General features: G+C 40.6%; 1 protein-coding gene across 5 annotated transcripts in view; it reads right to left on the reverse strand.

Moving 5' to 3' along the window:
- kndc1 (kinase non-catalytic C-lobe domain containing 1) overlaps positions 1-17,694 on the reverse strand; it is a 154,460-nt gene extending 136,766 nt beyond the window's left edge. For all 5 annotated transcript variants that reach the window (XM_073027514.1, XM_073027515.1, XM_073027513.1 and 2 more), the window contains exon 1: positions 17,164-17,694. In XM_073027514.1, coding sequence (XP_072883615.1) covers positions 17,164-17,241 — 78 coding nt within the window. In that variant the 5' untranslated portion in view covers positions 17,242-17,694. The remainder of the gene's footprint in view (positions 1-17,163) is intronic.
- Positions 17,695-20,255: the final 2,561 nt, after the last annotated feature.

A 20,255-nucleotide genomic window follows, 5' to 3' on the forward strand; every position in this document is an offset into this window, starting at 1 on the left:
CATCTATAAATATGCTGATAACACAACTATTGTTGGCAGAATATCAGATGGTGATAAGGAGGCATGCAGGACTCAGAGTAGCTGGTTGAGTGGTGCTGCAATAACTATCTTGCACTCAATGTCAGTAAAACAAAGGAATTGACTGTGACCTTCAGGGAGGGGAAGTCGAGGGAACACACACCTGTCCTCATTGAGGAGTCAGCAGTGGAAAGGGTGAACTGTTTCAAGTTACTGGGTATCAACATCTCTGAAGATTTATCCTGGGCCTCACAGGATATCCTCACAGGATGCAATTACAAAGAAGGCATGACAGTGTTATATTTCATTAGGAGTTTGAGGAGACTTGGTATGTCAACAAAGCCTCTCACCAATTTCTACAGACGTATCCTGGATGGCATTCTAACTGGTTACATCATCCTCTGGTATGGAGAGGCAACACAAGATCAGAAAAAGCTGCAGAAAATTGTAAACTCAGCCAGCTCCATCATGGGCATTAGCCCTCCCAGCATCAAGGCAGCATCTGCCATTAAGGACCCCCATCACCTAGGACATGCCCTCTTCTCATTCCTACCATCAAGGAGAAGGTACAAGAGCCTGAAGACAGACACTCAATGTTTCAGAAACAGCTGCTATCAGATTTCTGAATGGACAATGAATTCATGTACATAATCTCACTATTTTTTTCTTTTTATTTCTCACTTTTTGCACTGCTTACTTAATTAATATATAGTTTTTATTACTATGTATTGAAATGTACTGCTGCCGGAAAACATCATTGTCCACAACAAATAACAGAGATATTAAACCTGATTCTGATTCTGTGCTTGGTAGGACTGCAGATTGAAAGCAGAAAAGAGTAAAAAGGTCCATGGTATGGAGAAATGCTGGAGAGAGAAAATTGAAATGAAACCATCAAAGCGAAACTGAAAACAAGGTGATTTTAAAAAAAGGAAATACAAATGGGAACGGCAATTACCTGAAATCTTTGAACACACTGTTGTAACTTTCAGCTTATACACTGTACCAGTGAAATTAAATGCAGGGATTTGTAGACAGACAACAGTTCTGCAAAGTTAGTCAACAAATCAGCACATGGATTCACTAATGGAAAGAAATTTTATTTTTTATTGGCATCTTAAGACTTGTACCTTTAACTTTCCACTGTTCTGATAACAATCCACCAAACTGAAAAATTGTCTCTGCCCCTAGACCTGCTGGGGAATCTATCATTAACTATTTTTACATTCAACAGTAATACATCCAATCACTTCAAGAGTTTAAAAGATTCAGTTGAATAATTTTAACCCTCCGTTTCTTCTAAACAATTAAAATTATGGGATGTGTGTATATATTTTTTAAAATTTATTCATTTGCAGGATGCGGGTATCACCAGCTAAGCCAGCATTTATTGCCCATCCCTAGTTGCCCTTGAGAAGGTGGTGATGAGCTGCCTTCTTGAACCACACCAGTGCCTGAGGTGTAGGTAAACCCACAGCGCTGTTAAGGAGGGAATTCCACGGTTTTGACCCAGCGACAATGAAGGAATGGCGATATGCTTCCAAGTCAGGATGGTGAACAACTTGAAGGGGGATTTCCAAGTGGTGGTGTTCCCAGGTATCTGCTGTTCTTGTCCGTCTAGATGGTGGTGGTCGTGGGTCTGGATGTGCTGCCTTAGGAACTTTGGTGTGTTGTTACAGTGCATTTTGTACATAGTACACACTGCTGCAACTGTTCAATGGTGGAGGGATTGGATGCTTGTGAAAGGGGTACCAATCGAGTGAGCTGCCTTGTACTGGATGGTGTCAAGCTTCTTGAGTGTTGATGGAGCTGCACTCATCCAGGCGAGTGGTGAGTATTCCATTACACTCCTGACCTGAGCTTTGTCGATGGTGGACAGGCTCTGGAGAGTTGGGAAGTAAGCTATACACTGCAGGATTCCTAGCCTTTAACCTGCTCTGTAGCCATGGTGTTTACATGGCTAGACCAGTTTCAGTTTCCTGTCAATGGTACCCCTCAGGATGTTGATAGTAGGGGATTCAGTGATGGTGATGGTACTGAATGTCAAGGGACAATGGTCGAGTCTCTCTTGTTGGAGACAGTCATTGCCTGGCAGTTGCATGACTCGAATGTTATTTGCCACGTGTCAGCCCAGGCCTGGGTATCGTCCAGGTCCTGCTGTATTTGGGTATGAACTGCTTCACTATCTGAGTAGTAATAAATGGTGCAGAACATTGTCATCTGCGAACATACCCACTTCTGATCTTTTTTTAAATTCCATTGTCCTTGCTACCTTAGAAAAAAGGCTCTTTATATTCCTTGCACATCTTACATTGCTTGGAAACCTTTAACATATGATTGACTGAATTCAGAATTTTTTAAACACAAGTGCATTTGTCATTATATGAATATACTAAGACCATAAGACAAAGGAGCAAAACTCTGCAATGGATGGTCCCAAGCCCTTCCACCAAAGTGCATGACCATACACTTCCCTACATTACATTCCATCTGCCACTTTTTTGCCCATACCCCTAATCTGTCTAATTCCTTCTGCATACTCCCTGCTCCTCCTCCTATCTTAGTATCATCTGCAAAATTGGCCACAAAGCCATTAATTCTGTCATCTAAATCATTGACATATAACATGAACTGGAGCGGTTCCAACACCTTGAATGAAGGGGGACTTCTCTAGTTGTCTGCGAGTGACTAGTGGTTCTCTTTGCCTCCTACCAGTCACCCCAACTATGCTGGTATCTTTCCTGTAATACCATGGTCTTTTATCTTGTTAACTAGCCTCATGTGTGACACCTTGTCAAAGGCCTTCTGAAAATCCAAGGAAACACCATCCATCCTCCCAGTTATTTCCTCAAAGAATTTCAACAGATTTATGCCAAATGGCAATGCCTTTGTGATCAATAAATGACACCCACAGTACAGCAAGCTGTGCACCTAATCTAGTTGTTTATTTCTGCAACACCAGTGATATGACTCAAGGCCTCCTTTAGATAATTAATGCTATAGTGCATTTGCAGTTACAGTACATTTAACAGTAAACTCATTAAAAGGAACATCCAAAATCTAGATATCTTTTTATCCTGGTGTCTTTAATATCAATTGTAGTTTACACCAATTTTCAGTAATCCTATTGTTTAAGCTGGGCTATAATGACTACAGATCTAACAAATAATAATTCTGCTTCTTCCTGCAAAAATGATGCCAGATCTACTTATGTCTTTGGTCCTGATTTTAACTTAGTTTGATAGTGAAAGGATAGGTTCCATTCGACTTATCACCAAATTTTCTTCACACAAGACTAAAAAGCCTGATAGTTGTGATATATTTGAAAGCATCTCAATCTCATCTGACCACATGAACACATATTCATCTTTTGCATTCTTTATGTTTCTAACTTATGGTCATTTTTATGCTTTGCACTGAACTGCTGTCACAAAACAACAAATTCCACGCCATATGACAGTGATGATAAACCTGATTCGCATATCTGGGGTCAAAGCAACACTTTAAGCTTTACTGCCACTGGCCAAGCCAACAATCTTTGAAGGGAATCTAGCTGCAGTGTGGTAGACGATGCACACTTAGTAAATAGCATTCTTCTGACAGCTGTCCTAGAAGTCGAACTATTCCCAAATTTTATGCCTTTCCAAGAGAACATGAGCTGGGAACTTAACTTGACTCTTGTTCTGCTGTGTCCATTTTAAAAAAAAACAATTTTCAGCATGCTTCTGACACTCGTATACACTTGCAGAGGAGGTAATGAAAATAGAAACTAATGTACTTTCATTACTTTTGCTGAACAATAAAGAATAGATCAAACAATAGTTGCAAAACTTATGACTGATGATAATGTAATGTCATTTATTCTCAAACAATATTTCAAAACTTGCTATAATTCTCTTTCCTTAGCACAGTAATAACATTACTTTTGCTCTGTATAGCTGCTCTTTGTGTTAGGAAATCAAAAGAGCCGCAGCTAAATATAGCAGCCCCTGATTCTAAAGGTAAGTTTACAGGAGATCCTGGTAGGGCAGTTGGTCAGTAATCCTGGTGGGGGGGGGGGGGGCGGAAATCATTATTTATTTGGCTTGAACACGATTAAGGCTGTATGGGTCAATCTATGCCAACTATTAATAGGTGCTGGATGCAAGAGCAAGACTGACAGAATGGAAAGCAGAGGCAACTGCAATGCACAGATACTGCCAAGTCTTTTAAGTGCACCACTCTAAGCAGAGATGAATGGCTCTCAAAAGACTCATGCTTAAGGGGACACTTAATTGAGCACGAGTCCCAATTAATTATGAGTCAATTAATATTTTGCTGATAATAAGCAGTGTACTGTATGTCAACAAGCTGCTGTTCACACAGTACATGCTGCCTATTACCAAATACATCAAATACAATTGCTACTTTGTTGACACTTATCCTTTGGGACGCTAACCTATATTCCCTGGCTCAAGCACATCCCTGAAACATCTCAATAACTAAATGTCACTCTAGCTACCACTTTATTTCATGACTGCCAACCAACTCTTCCAACCAGTCAACCATGACCTCAATCACTCTTCCCAGACCTATTTCCATTCCCCATGTCCTGTTCTAATTCTCAAGGACCCAAGTAATCTTGAACCCTCCTGATTAACAACTCAAACTTCTCTACACAATACCTTGAATTGTTCATGGCTTACAACCAACAATATGTCAAGTTGACCCAGTGACAGAGAGAGTGGAAGACAGTTCCGTGCACACAGGGTATGCAAGGTCTGTCCTTCTACCAGAATACTGGAGTCCATTTGTACTTTGCAGTGGAAGTCCATGCACAAAACATGCAGTTGTCCATGACAAATTGCTGAGCTACTGTGCCTTTCCTGAAACAGAAACAATTTTCATAATGGTGAACGTTCTCAACTACAGGAAATCCTGTGCTCATGCATGTTACTGTGGAGTACAAAACTGGGCACACATTCAGCAACAGAATTACTTAGTGGATGTTCAGATTGAATCCAACCTAAAAATCCACATCGACTAAGTAAGCACTGGTGGCTTGCGTAGTCCTGCGAATAATGCAGAATTATAATAGAGCAATGCAAATCATAGAAATGAATGTGCACATCTCTGTCATTGAAAATGGGGCCAATGTTTTATTTAAGTGTGTTCCTGATTAATGCTTCCTTGCTACCCTGATTTCCTAAAAGGCAATCTACACCCTTGCTTCCTTAATTAATTGGTTCTACGCAGTTCTCTTGAGTGCATTAATCCATTTATTTCAAAATCACTTGCATTGTTACTTTTTCATGTTTTTTTTTTAAAGCTGATGCTTAACATTTAAAGTGAACAGGTTAGAAATGCCTATAAGAGTTCCAATATTGTTTGTGAGAACCCACTCTCTTTTCATTAAACATTGCAAGTCATGAAGGGAGTCAAAGGTAGATCATTTGGTTTGCCAGACTATTAATTATACTCGTACATTTGCAATCAACTTTGCGACAACTAAGTGCCTATGTTTCCTTCTATCTTTCTGTTTCCATAACACAAGGCATTTTTGGAAAAGTTTGTATTTCAAAAATGTAATTGAAGGGGGCACTGAAGAATTACAAATAGAGCAGGCATGATGCCTGGACAGCCTATTAAAGTTATAAACATGAAGCAAGTCAATCGATTACAAATTACATTTTCAGATCTCTAGAAAGAGGTCTCTTGAACATACCATTGTATTTAACTACTCCTGGTCATTTATATTTACGTTCTATCTATGTCTCCTGTGGCATTTTCGGAAGACTTTGTAGTTCCCCATTGGTTTCATCAGCCAAATCAGTACCCACATAACAAAAGGGAATGCAAATCTGGCTCCTTCCTGAGGAAAGCTAACAGAACATGTATCATCCTCCAGGAGTTTCCTAAATAGTTTGCCACTTTTGATCATACCCTTATATTCCAATTTGACTTTTTGAAATTTTTAAATTAATAGCAAGTCATTATTATCATCATTATGTGCCGTGTTGAATAGTTTGGGCAATCATGGTCTTTGAGCATGAGAGTTCTTGGCAAATTTTTCTATGGAAGTTGACTCGCCACTGCCTTCTTCTGGGCAGTGACTTTAGAAGGTAGGTGACACCATCCATTATCAATGATCAGAGATTGTCTGCCTGTTGTCAGTGCTTGCACAAACAGGACCTCTGATATGCACCAACTGCACACACGACCATTCACCGCCTGTTCTCATGATCAGGAGGGGTGGGGGGGGGGGGGTAGTGCTAAGCTGGTGCTACACCGTGCCCAAGGGTGACCTGTAGATTAGCAGAGGGAAGGAGTGCCTTACACTTCCCTCGGTAGGGATGTATCTGTACCCCGCCACCAGTGCACCTTGATTTAAAGAGAAATGTTATCAAACGTTATCCATGCATACTGGTTTCTGAAGATGCCATCCACATTTGATTTCAACTTGCTAGTTGTGGTTTTGCTTCCTGTATTACTGGATTGCTGCCTTCTTCACTTCACGTGCAGAGCTACCGACTGGATGAGGACATGTAGTCAATTTTGAATGTCAGATCATGCAGCATATTTTATGATCCACAACAAAACATGTACTTCAAAATACTGGAAAATGCCTCAAATAAAATTCTGAAGGCAAAAGTTGCTCATGGTGAAAATATTTTCAGATCAAGCAGAATCAAGTAACAGCGCTGATATTTCAGGTCAGTGACACTTCATCAAAACCAAGCTATCTGCAACACAGATGGCAACCAACCGGTAGCATTTTTCCAGAAATTTCCATTTTTGTTTCAACATTTCCTGTCATGTTCTGATTTTATAAGTCCTGAAAATTACTTTCTGATGTATTGAGCCTGCATCAGTTTCCTCTTGGAAAGAAGCTTAGGCCCAATGTACAGTGTACTCAGCTGGAAATACAAGCCCCTACTTGTGACCCCAGCAATATTGGTGGGGGTTGCGTTACCAGAAAGTGGCCCATATAATCATGATTTTCTGTAACTCAAAATTGCACCACCTGCAAATGTTGAAGAAAATAGTTAAATTTACTTTGTTGCCCCCCAGATAAATTCTGTGAGATCGAATTTATATTATCCAAATAGCTGTAGATTATGAAAATTCAAATTACTCTTCCAAAAATCCAAGATACATGCAGTGTTTTTAGGGAGGGCAGAGGGTACAAAGATAGACAATTACAAAATACAGAAATAACAACAGATTTTCTATTTTTTTTTAAACCTGCATTTCTTGATGTATGCCTAGATGATCTCTCTCTCGCTCTCTCTTGCTCACTCTCTCTCTCTCTCTCTCTCTCTCTCTCTCTCTCTCTCATTACGTCTCCAAACAAATGTAAGGCTTGAAGGTGATAAGTGAAGACAGGAGCATGCCACCTATTGCTATTGTCCCCTCCCAGAACCTGGCTCCATCTACCTTAATCCCACCACCTCAGCATCCTTACCCATCACTGTCCTGCCTTTAGTGATTTTTTTCCCCTCCTGATCACATTTTCCGTAGTCGCAGGTGTCTCCAAATGCAGCTGCTGGTCATTTATTAGGAGATTTGTTTACCAAACCAATGAAGTCAGTCTCTTAAGTGCCCCCCTGTCATGAACCAGCAGCTGTTGTACTATTGAGAGAGAGAGAAAAAACATCCTGTAGCAACACATCTCCATGGAATTAAATGGGGAAAATAGTACTGCATTAAGGAAAATTACTATATATCTCTGTCAGAATACAACCCTCTCCGGAATGCAGGATTTCTCAGTATCATTCTGAGGATCCTTCACTGGAATCTTTACACGTGACAGTATGAGAATGGAATTTGCTACTGTAACAGTTCGGCATTTGTAATAACGAAACAATCTTTCATATCATTGTTCTCCCAATGATTCGTTTAACTTTGTTTCATTAACTTTTTATAATATCTACCCAAGAAATACGTGCATATACCCAAGTAGAAAGCTGAAGCAGCTATCCTAGTCAAAATAGTGATTCTGTATTCTGTTAATATACATGGAAATATTCTGATTGTGATGCATAATGGCAGGCAAGTTCTTCAGTGCATAAAGAACTTGCCAATCAAGTTTCTTAATGTGCTGGATGTTATTTTCTTAAGGGGTGACCTTATTTGTGGAAGTCACAGTGAAATAAAATCTGTATAAGAAGATTCTTTCATCAGAGATGCAAAGTATTCCAGTGTACCAAATGCCTTATGACTGGTATTTATTTCATTTTAGCTCTGGGAAATTTGCATTCTCTACTGCATAATACTGCTCTGCAAATGAATTTCCAGGCAAACAGGTTATAAAGCTTGAAATGAAATACAGCATAAATTCTATTGTTTCTCAGTTGCTTATTACAGTTGTTTCAATAGTGTACCCATGATTACAATATATTCTTCAGTACACAAGCCAACTTGAGCTTGCTAATTGACATAATATAAAATCTGAGATGGGGGAGCAGGACGTGGAATAAAATATGAACATAGAGGAACAATTGACAATAAATACCAGCTGTTCTGCTAAACCTGTTTAACACTCATGAGGCACATGTTTCATGACTTCAAATGCCTCCCATCTGCCAGAGCTACACCATTCTTTTTCAAAGGAAAGTTTAAAAAAAAATTGTAATTACTCTCGGACAATAAAGAATGTGGCCTGGCCATAGAAGTTTAATGGGATGGTATTCACGGATTCACACATTTCCCTATTTAACAATTATAATGAATCAAACAACCTTTTTTCCGTTTCCCTGCTTCCCCCCACCCCAAATCTAAATCTGTTGAACCAGCCTCTTGCTTAAAGGCCAAATATCCTCCTGCATCCCTCTGGATCTCTGCCCCATCACTAAATATCAGGTCATCAATGGCAGACTATGTTTCCTTGGGAGATCTTCTCAACCCAGTTTCCAGCCTTGTAATGCTCCAAGCCCAGGGAGACTGCTTTTTCACTCTTGCCTGCTTTTACCCACAATCCACGCAACAAGACTGTCTGAGCTTCCATTGTTTCAGCCTACTCAAGACCCATTACATTTATTTATTCCTTTCTTAATTTCATCCTTTGCCCTATTGTAGTCCATTCCTATTTACATCCATTACCCTTCCGTTGCCTCTCCACCACTTTGACAGGTTCCAACTGTCCAGTCCCAGACACTTGATCTTTATTACAGCTATGCAATTCTTCTATAACTCTGACTCTCACAAGTAATTGTATGATGTCCCTTGAGCAGCAACACACCCAGTTCCCCTCTACCAATAAATCCACCAATTTGGGTGTACTCATCCTTACATTCAGCAACTTTTCCTTCAGTTCCATGGACTTTAAGCAGCTCAAAAGGTACAGCTATGTGAACTTCTTTTGGGCCTATGATATTCCCATTTCACCTACCCACAAAAAGACAGATTTGCTTCAGTCCTGCTCAGGATCTCTCATCACACCAACAGCTGCATTGGTGCTGCTTGCTAGACTCATGCAGAACTCAAATATTCATTATTTTTTCCTGCCAGTATCCACTTATGTCTCACCTTCACAGATTCATCTTATGCACTTTTCATTTTTGATCTCTCAATTTCCAGCTCAGACGATAGCATTGTCAAAAAATACCCATTGAGAGCCTATTGACTCCCATAGTTGTGTTGACTATAATAGCCCCTACCCTGCCTCCTGTAAATGTGCCATCTTATTCTCCCAGTTTCTCAGTCTCTGTCATATCTGCTCAAGCAATGAGACTTTTTACAAAACTGTCTCTGTAATCTCTTCCTTCTTCCTGAAACGGGGCTTCTCACCTGTTTCCTATAGCTCTGCTCTCAGCCTCTCTACCCCTGGACAAAACCAGTGAAGAGTTCCCCTGGTCCTCACCATTTGCTCCGCCAACCTCTACATTCAACAAACTGTCCTTTGCAATTTCTACCAGCTCCAAGCCAATGCAGCTTTCTTTCTCCTTCAGCATTTGTAAGAGATCATTCACGTTGAGACTTCCAAGCCTGCTCTCTAGCCTCCATTAGCCAATAAACCATAGCCCCTCCTTTAACACTTTCCCACTTCTTCCAACCACTCAGAGACCCAAACTGTATTTCAAAATGAAGCAGCAATTCCACTGCATTTCTGCCCGTCTTACAGATCACATCTGGTGTTTACAGTGTAGTCTTCTCTGCATCGAAGATACCAAATGTTATTTGGGCTACTGTTTTGTTTTTAGTCAGCAGGGGTAGTCCTGTTACCTGCTACTTCAGTTCTGTGTCCCATCTACTTGAGGTTTCTTGCTAGGTTATAATGAAGCCTGAAGAAAGTTTGAAGAACAACAACTCATTTCCCATCTCAGCATCTAATTATCCAACTTCCAATAACTTGCTTTCTTTCTTTATGCTACAAGTAGTAATTTTTGATCTGATTCCTCATGTTACTTGCTCAACATTTTATTAGCACATGCTCAACTGCTATCTGCAACACAACAGATTACTTAGTCACTCTTGAACTATTCATTAACAACTCATCCCCACAGCAACCCTAGCTAAACTAAAAATAATCTGATTATCCTGTCAATCCAACCTTCTCTGCAATTTACAACAGTTTTTGCCCTTCTTTCCAATGATCTTCAACCTGAAACAGTATCTGTTTCTCTGATGTTGTCTGATATGCCAAAATGCTTGCAGCATGTTCTGTTTTTGTTTCCAATTTCCATCATTTTAATGCAGTATAATTGTACATGCTTAATTGAAATGCTTTATCAATATGTACACTAATTCTATCAAATATTAATTGCCTTACACTTCTCACTTAAAACAAAATGATTAAAGTAATCATGAAGGTCTAAGGAGCCTCTCAATATACCATCTACCACTGAAGCTAGCATCGAGATGGCTACCATAGTGCTCAATACTATGGTGGGAAGTGTATGGACATGCACTTTGGTGGAAGAAATAAAAGGGCAGATGGCAAACTATTATTTAGATGGGGAGAGAATTCAAAATGCAGAGATGCAAAGGGACTTGGGAGTCCTTGTGCAGGATACCCTAAAGGTTAACCTCCAGGTTGAGTCGGTGGTGAAGAAGGCGAATGCAATGTCAGCATTCATTGATAGAGGTATAGAATATAAGAGCAGGGATGTGATGTTCAGGCTCTATAAGGCACTCATGAGACCACACTTGGAGTATTGTGTGCAGTTTCGGGCTCCTGATCTTAAAAAGGATATACTGACATTGGAGAGAAGATTCAGGAGAATGATTCCAGGAATGAAAGGGTTACAATATGAGGAACGTCTGGTAGCTCTTGGACTGGAGTTCAGGAGAAAGAGGGGGGATCTCATAGAAGCATTCCGAATGTTAAAAGGCCTGAACAGATTAGATATGGCAAAGCTATTTCTCATGGTAGGGGAGTCTAGGACAAGAGGGCAGAACTTCAGGATTGAAGGATGTCCTTTTATAACTGGAATGCAGAGAAATTACTTTAGTCAGAGAGTGGTAAATCTGTGGAATTTGTTGCCACGAGCACCTGTGGAGGCCAAGTCATTGTGTGCATTTAAGGCAGAGATAGGTTCTTTGATTAACCAGGGCATCAAAGGGTATGGGGAGAAGGCAAGGGAGTGGAGATGGCTGGAAGAATTGGATCAGCCCATGACTGAATGGTAGAACAAACTCGATGAGTCGAATAGCCTACTTCTGCTCATATACAGTATTTTATGGTCTTATAATACTGGATGATGCCCACCCATTTTTGTTCCTCGTTGCAATTTCCCAGCAATATTTCTCAGAAAGCAAAGTAGATTCACTACAACTCAAAGAAAGAAATAATTTGACAGCCGCTAACTTTTTCATACCCAATTATGTGGAAGATGACTTGAGAGATTCATTTAGGGTTTAGCATTAACATTCTACTTCAGGATTATAAATGTGCAATTTTGCAGTTTCCCAACAAAATTAGCCTCAAAGTCACTGTTGTCAAGCCACAGCTACATTTTTTACATTTCATAAACAGTTTCCCAGAGTTGTGTTTAATAACCAGCTGATGGCAGGAAGCAACGCTGCAGAAGGTCGGGGCTTCTTTATTTAAAGTTAGCCTTAAGAAAATAACCAAAAGTGCAGTATACTTTCACTAACCCTAGAAAATTCTGTCAAAGAAAGCACCATCTAATTTAATACCAATTTTATATTAACACTGAACAAATGGAATTAAAGCTACAAGACTTCTTCAGACTGGATATTGCACAGATTGCTGCTGTTACAGGTCATGAGAAATAGGTTCAGTGCATCACACAATGCCATTTTGGTGCAACGGGTAGAGAGGATTTCCCGTGCTAATGTTCTGCAGGTTTGGTGATCCCATTGGAATGCTGTATTTCCACTTATCCCCAAGAATACATTGTACAGTAATTCTCAGCTAACAGTCAACCACAATGCTCAGAAAATAATTCCATTCAGAACAAATGACCAACCTGTGACTCCTTGTTATGAAAATTGAGACTGGATAATGAATTGCAAAACTGGTATCTGGTTACCCTGCCTATAGAATGTAGTCTTAGCCAATTACACTACTGCATGGTTCTAGTGCCAACACACAGCGTTACCAAACATAGAAAGTGACGCAATTCAGTATTTGACATTAAGACATAATTATAGCTATTCTCTACACTGCAAGCAATGGCTCATTATACAACTTGCCTAATTTCTACGTGAACTAAAATTTTTGATTTGTTATATAAAAGACAGCTGATCTGCTACATAATTTCTGCCAAAAGTAGAACTAAAATAACCTTTTCACTGCTTTTTTTGTTTTGTTTAACCAGCGATTTAGATGTCTGGCTTACCAAGAGTGTCTTTTATTGCACATCAACGCACATATTTTGTTAAGACCCCTTATAAAATACTGGACATCCCAGAGATTAACCCATGAACAACAAGCAACGGTGCTGAAGCACAGATGTCTATGTTGTTTGAACTCTAGTGTTTTACATGCAGAGTTATTTAAAACTAAAAATATCTACTAATTTCCATACTTCCACCGCAATGGATTGCTATTATTAATAGAGCCCCAAAATAGCATATTTTTAATTAATAAGAACAATGAGTATTTTAAATTTTAGAACTATTCCTCAAATATAATAACAAGGTGTCATGGTAATTAGACAGCTCCAGACTTTAGTTTCATCTCAATATTGGATACAGTCTGCGCCAGCATTTAGTTTCCCTCCAATTGCCAAAGATGTGCTTTTTGCTAAGTTAACTGGTTACTGTAAATTGCCTCCAAATGTAGGTGGGACACAGGAGAATTAAGGGGAGAGTAGGGGGTACACTAGAGGATGAAAGAACAGATGGTTGCCTGACAGTTGGCAATGATGTGGTGATTTAACATGCCTTTTATGACAGTGCTCACTTGATGATTGACAGAGGCAAAAAAGGCACTTTGAAAGTGGTCCTTAAAACCACAACCTGTTGGGCTGTGACACGAGAGACGCTGGAAGGAAATTGTGCATTCTGAACCAGGGTTCAGTTTTAGAGGAAGTATTAGCCCACGAGGAGATAGTTCTTCACTCCAAAGGCTCTGAATCATAGGAGTACTCTACTCTAGATGGCTCTGGCTGTTATACGTCTCCAAAGCAGCAACTGAAAGACGTTTGCATACTTAAGGAATCAGATGACACCTGGATAAGACTGAGAAGATGAAGACAAATAATTCGAACATTGAGTTTTCTTTCAGATTTCCAGAATTTGCAGGATATTTTCCTTCAGATGGATCAGACATAACTTATTGAATAGCAAAGTTCAAAGTAAATTTAATATCAAAGTACATATATGTTATCATATACAATTCTGAGATTCAAATCAACAGGAGATAATAGTCATTTCCTACAGACTATTTCTTATTATCTGGTGATAGTGCACCATCACACAATTCCAGAAATATTGCTTCAATATATTTTGACACCGATTTATGAAAGCAAATATATGCTGACAACAAACAGATCCAAATATTTGATGACCATTTTGTTGTCACTTCAAATTCTCTTAAAACACTCGGGTAGTAACTGCAAGAATATTGATTTAATGTCTATTTTGTGTCACCTTGAACATTTCTTTGGCCCAAATATTTACTTCTATATCCTTATAAAATTTATTGTATTGACTTCACAGGGCCTTTTCTTGTAGTTCCCTTCAATTCTTCAGGATTCCTTTTTCACTATTTTCTACAATTTCTATAATTCACTGCAGTTTTCTTCAGAAATGCTGATCATAACGTGATTACCTGCCTTCCTTTTAGATAGTTTTATTTCCCAGTTTGATTCATGGAACTCTTATTCATAAACTCAATTGCCTAGCATGGATTTCTCTCAGAGTTTGACCAGGCATATTTGTCTTTAATTATCTATGTGATAAGGGATTCATTAGGGGGTACACTTGATTATATGATTTCTGTGCGCAAAGCTTTTTTTTTTGGAGCAAAAGAACTTGGACCAAGCTGTCCTGCAGAAAATTCTCTTTGGGAATTCCCAAAACAACAAAGTTTCAGAGCACAGCGCTGAACCAGAAGACGTGTAAGGTAATTGAAATACACACTTATAATTTTGGTCCCTTGCCCTCCTACCAATACATCCAGTCTTCAGGCAGACTCACAACCCTATTACTTCAGTCTGTTTTGTGGATCAGCACCACACTAAACTGCCAACTTTCCTTCCCAAAAGGCTCTAACAGTCTCCAAAAGATTTCTTCTACCCTGAATTCCCATCGTGCAATCCTTTGGCCTCATAGCTCCCTCTATCCAAAAGCAATCTTCAGGTTGTTAATTCCAGCAATTCACATGTGTAATCCACTTCTTCCAATTTTGCCCCTACACAATCTGGTGGTTCCAATTTCACAGCCCCACAGCCACCTGCCAGGTTAGATCACTGACCTCCACCTTGTGTGGCAGGGTGGAGATGCTAGTCTGCTGAAGGAGGAGTAAGGTTCCTCTTCCCTCTGCTAGCCTGCAGGTAACCGTTGGGCAAGATGTAGCACTGCTTAGCCAACCCCTCCCCAATCAGGGTCACATGCTCACCCATATGAGCAGCGGGTGCATATTCCAAGCCTTGCTGATGCCAAGTAGACAATCTCTGAAGAGTATTGATAATGGCTGGGGCCACCTGTCTTGTAAAGACATTGCCCAAAAGGCAGTAATGGCAAACAAGAGAAAATCTGCAGATGCTGGAAATCTGAGCCACTCACACAGAATGCTGGAGGAACTGAGCAGGCCAGGCAGCATCTACCGAAAAAAAGTATAGTCAACGCTTCGGGCCGAAACCTTTCTGTCAAACCATTTCTGTCCAAAAATTTGCCAAGAGCAACCATGTCGTGGAAAGACCATGATCACCTATTTCATACAACACAGCACAAATCGAACAAACAAACCTCTGATTATCGTCTCCCAACAATCTGCTAGTTTCCTTCTTATAATACCAAAACCCATCCATGTTGGTGAATTCTGATATTCTACATGAGCCGGCCCAACTAGAAAGGCATTGACAACGTCCAAAGCCCAGCCTTGGGAAAGTGGAACTGAGCAGCATATTTTCACTCATGATCAAAATGAGCAATGATGCCCCAAAATTACATTGTTCAAATGCAGCAATTGTTCCTTCCAATTCCTAGGTAGGACTGATAACACTAGACCATGTATATTGTGTCCTATCACTTATTGCTGCTGCAGCCATTTGTTTTGGATTGTATTCCTTATTACTTCATTTTTTCCCTTCCTTTAATCAATTATTTCACCTCTTGTTTTCAGAAGCAAACCAATTCTTTGTTGAGGAAAAACAGTGCTAAACATGCTGTTCTATGGTGGGGAAAAATTATAGTAATCGATGTGGTATACATTTTGAAAATTATACTAATTTGTTAAAATGGATTAATTTTATCCCAATTTTACTGAATAGCATTACTCTATTGCTTTTGTCCCTATCAACAGTTCTTCACCTCAACTTTATCAATCCCATTGAGACCCACATAATTTTCAGCTGCATCCATCTAATTTTTAAATTCAACCCAATGTTCCAGGACACTCCTGTGTGGTTGCACAGTGATAAAATCCATTAATTTCTATAAGATGTGTAAGGATTTGTGCTGGTGCAGAAGAGGCCGTTGTCTGGTTCAAAAAAGCAAGAAGTTGAACAATTTTATTTTCTCTGGAACACTGGAGGCTGAGTGGAGACCTGGGAGAAGTATATTATATCGATTGGGTAAGTAATTAGGAGCCTTTATACTCAGGTAAGAGATGCATAAAACCAACAACCATAGGTCTGAAGTGGGTGAGAGAAAAAGTTTAAACTAGATTTTAAGCAAGTTTTTTTCTTGACAGAATAATAGGTGCCTGGTGCTGCCAGTGGAGGTGACAAGATCATATACAACAGTAATGTTGAAGACCACAAGTGAACAGGCAGGAAATTGAGGGATAGAGAACTTGCGCAAGAAAATGACATCAGTTTAGATTTGTATCACGGTCAGGAAAGGCACGGCAGAACAAAAGACCTTTTCTTGGGCTAGAATATACAATGTACCACCTTTTCCATTTCCCCTGATTTGTCACGTAATTTGACGGTTTGAATCTTTTCCTCTCCGAACTTTCAAACATACTAAATTCTATTTCTTTGCTATTAATACTTACAATACATACTATTTTTGCATTACTGTTTTGAAATATTCTTTTGAAAACTATTAGAGACTGCATTAAATGTTTATATACATATATATCCCTACTATATTAAATTCAAAAGTTATAAATCAGATACAATGCAGAATTGTTTATCGTTTAGAAAGTGTTTACGTACAAGTGAAAGGGAGTTACTATTTAGAAAATTAATGCAATAAATTAAAATCGAAGGCTTCCGCGTTTGGTCGTAAAGACCGCTCAAATTAAATACACTAAGCGCGTACAAAACAATGTCAAAATGTTCGAATAGCCAAATAACTGCTTCACTAACTTTGTGCGAACAATTAAAGTTGCATTGCAGGTTACAAGTGGCCGCACAGCCTCGGCGCCTGGCCTAAAATCTGTTCTCTGAAAGAGCTACCAAGGTGATTATAGGGCTAACTGCAGACAAGGTAGAAACGGGAGCCGCAGCACCAGCATCTTGCCGATGACCCAGACTCGAGAATCAACATCCGCGGAGAGTCCGAACGTTGAGGGGGTCCACCTACCTCATCTTCCAAAAGCGTAGGCAGCGGCTCGAATTCATAGAACTCCCTCTCGTCGTCATCATCATAATAAAGAGCCATCGCCTTGCACAGGCTGGTACCTGTCTGCAAGTAATTCGTTCAAAACAAAACTACCGGGTGGGAACCAGGCTGCGAGCCGTCTCTTACTGTTGAATGCAGCTCTCCTGTTCACTCAATGCGTTGGTTGCAAAACACCGGGAACACAACCGCTGCCTCTCCAGAACGAGTTACCCGCATCGCCGCGGCAAGGATGGATATGCAGCAGGGAGACCTTTTAAAAATACATACTTCAAAACATCACCAGTTCATGTCACGATCGTGACCACCTCGCTGCGCAACTTCTCACTCGCTTCGCTTTCATTTGCTGCTCTGCCAACCAACTGAGATCACTGGTTCCCAACATACAATTAATATGAAATTATCTTTTACGCCCTCTCCCCTTTTTTTTCTCGGGTGTTCACCGCAAACGCGCCGACCGGTCAGTTAGCTAAATGCCGGCTGCCATGGCAACTCGTCGATACACTGGCAACCCGCATCGTCCCCCGCGAATCCCCGCCTGCCTGCCGGCGAAGGAGGAGCCTGAGTCGGGCTTCACGCTCCGCCCCCCCGTTCGCCAGCACTGCGGCGGCTCCCGGCCGCTTGTTCCTTCCAGAAAACGGAAGCGACCCTTCTTTTGATGTTCGTGACGTACTCCCCCTCCTCCTTCGCGGGAGAGCGGAGCTTTTCCACTTTCCTCTGATGTTCAGTTGCAAGCAACGCAGAACCCGCAGTCGACGACTTTTTTTTAATAGCGGATGCTCCGCCATTCAAAATAGGTGAGACATCAGTGGTCAGCTCAGCCATTTCAGCAATTGTTGCTCAGCAGTCCTGAAAGTTGTCAACCATACCCTCGAGCTGACCCTAGAAAAGCGCCAAATATATATAACATTGCCCTAAGCCTTGAATTTGCCTCAGATAGGGGCTGTTTTAAGATAAGTTTGGTTGTATAAATGTTTGGAACGTCATGCGCATATCTGCGGCTCATTTCACAGTAGGTAAGAGCCGTAATTCGTGCAAGGATCTGGCATGGCACAAGTTTGCAGAACAGCGAGTTATGATACGAGCGGGGCGGCTGGATGTCACGATCCGGTGCGCTGCTCGAGTCACGTGCTTAACGGGGGAAACCTCGGGGTTCGCTGCAGCAAGGCTCAAACCCCTCCACTTTTGCTGCATTTGTCAGATCGAGCTAAGTCCTTCTGGCGAGCCGGAGAGAGAAACTGGATCCGTTTACACGGATTTATACGTTGTGCATATTCAATTGCGCTGGCAATAACTTTTGGGTCAATTTTTGACCTGCGGAATTTTTAGCAAGTTCACTGCTGTGCTGTTGACGTGCCAAGGGTCAGAAGTACTTTAATGATGTCATCCAGTGCACAGTATCCATTTATGTTTTTAAATTTACAAACACACAAAAAAAGAAATTATTAAATTCCCTTTACATGGAGGTCAGGAAAGAGACATTATTTTATTCAGAGATACAGTGCAGAACAGGACATAGGTCCTCCTTCATTTCAGGTGTAACCTGTCCTTTTTGTAGAAGTCAAACCTACCGAAGAAGAGATCCCAATGATCTGTCCGCCTGCACCAATTCTTCAGCCACGCATGCATCTGCCAGATTATCCTATGCTTACCCTCACTGGTACGTGGCACAGACAACAATCCAGAGATTATTACCCTGAAGGCCCTGCGTTTCAGCTTTCTGCCTAACTCTTTGTATTCTCTCTTCTGGACTTGCTCCTATTTCCTACCCATGCGTTATGACTTATTTCTGTTCACACCCCCCCTTTAAGATGCTGTGGATCTGATATAAGACATCCCTGGCACCTGGGAGGCAACATACCATCCGGGTGCCTCTTTAACATGCCAGCTTTCTGGTTTCAAAATAATATAAACAATATAAAAGAGGATACAAAAAGTCTTTTTTAGCTCAGGAAACTAATGTCTAAACATAGATAATTCACTTGGACCAGATGGTGTACACCTCAGTGTTCGGAAAGAGGTAGCCAAAGAGATTGAGGAGGCATTAGTAATGATCTTTCAATTATCACTAGATTCTGGCATGGTTTCTCTGAGGACTGGAAATTTGCAGTTGTCAGCCCACTCTTTAAGAAAGAAGGTAAGGCAGAAGAAAGGAAATTTTAGGCCATTTAGCCTGACTTCAGTGGTTGGAGGGAGATTGGTGTCTATTATTAAGCATGAGGTTTTAGGGTACTCGGAGGCACATGATAAACTAGTCCAAAGTCAGCATAGTTTACTAAAGGGGAAATGCTGCCTGACAAATCTGTTAGAATTCTTCGAGGAATGAACAGGCAAGGTAGACAAAGGAGAGTCGGTGGATGTTGTTTATTTGGATTTTCCGGAAGTCTTTCACAAGGTCCCACACGTGAGGCTGCTTAACAAGATAAGAGTCCAAGTTATTACATATGAGGGTAATTTAATGGCTCTGGGCCTGGAGTCTCAGAAGTTTAGAAGCATGAGGGGGGATCTCATTGAAACCTATCAAATATTGAAAGGCTTAGATAGAGTGGATGAGGACAGTATGTTTCCTATAGTGGGGGAGTCTAGGACCAGAGAGCACAGTTTCAGAATTGAGGGATGTCCATTTAGAACAGAGATGAAAGAAAATCTCTTTAACCAGAGGGTGGTGAACAGTGGAATTCATTGTGACACATGGCTGTAGAGGCCAGGTCATTGGGTATATTTAAGGTGGAGGTTGATATTTTGTAGATTAGTCAGGGTGTCAAAGGTTATGGGGAGAAGGCAGGAGAATGGGGTTGAGAAGAATAACAAATGAGCCATGACAGAGCAGACTTTATGGGCCAAATGGCCTGATTCTGCTCCTGTGTCTTATGGCAGTGGTCCCCAACCACCAGGCCGCAAAGCATGTGCTACCGGGCCATGAGGAAATGATATGATTTGGCAATATGAAACGATATGAGTTGGCTGCACCTTTCCTCATTCCCTGTCACGCTCACTGTTGGAACTTGAATGCACATTATGAATTTTTTTAAACCAATTCACTGTGGTTGTGAATG

Source organism: Hemitrygon akajei, chromosome 23, assembly GCF_048418815.1.
Source record: "Hemitrygon akajei chromosome 23, sHemAka1.3, whole genome shotgun sequence".
Taxonomy (NCBI): Eukaryota; Metazoa; Chordata; class Chondrichthyes; order Myliobatiformes; family Dasyatidae; genus Hemitrygon; species Hemitrygon akajei.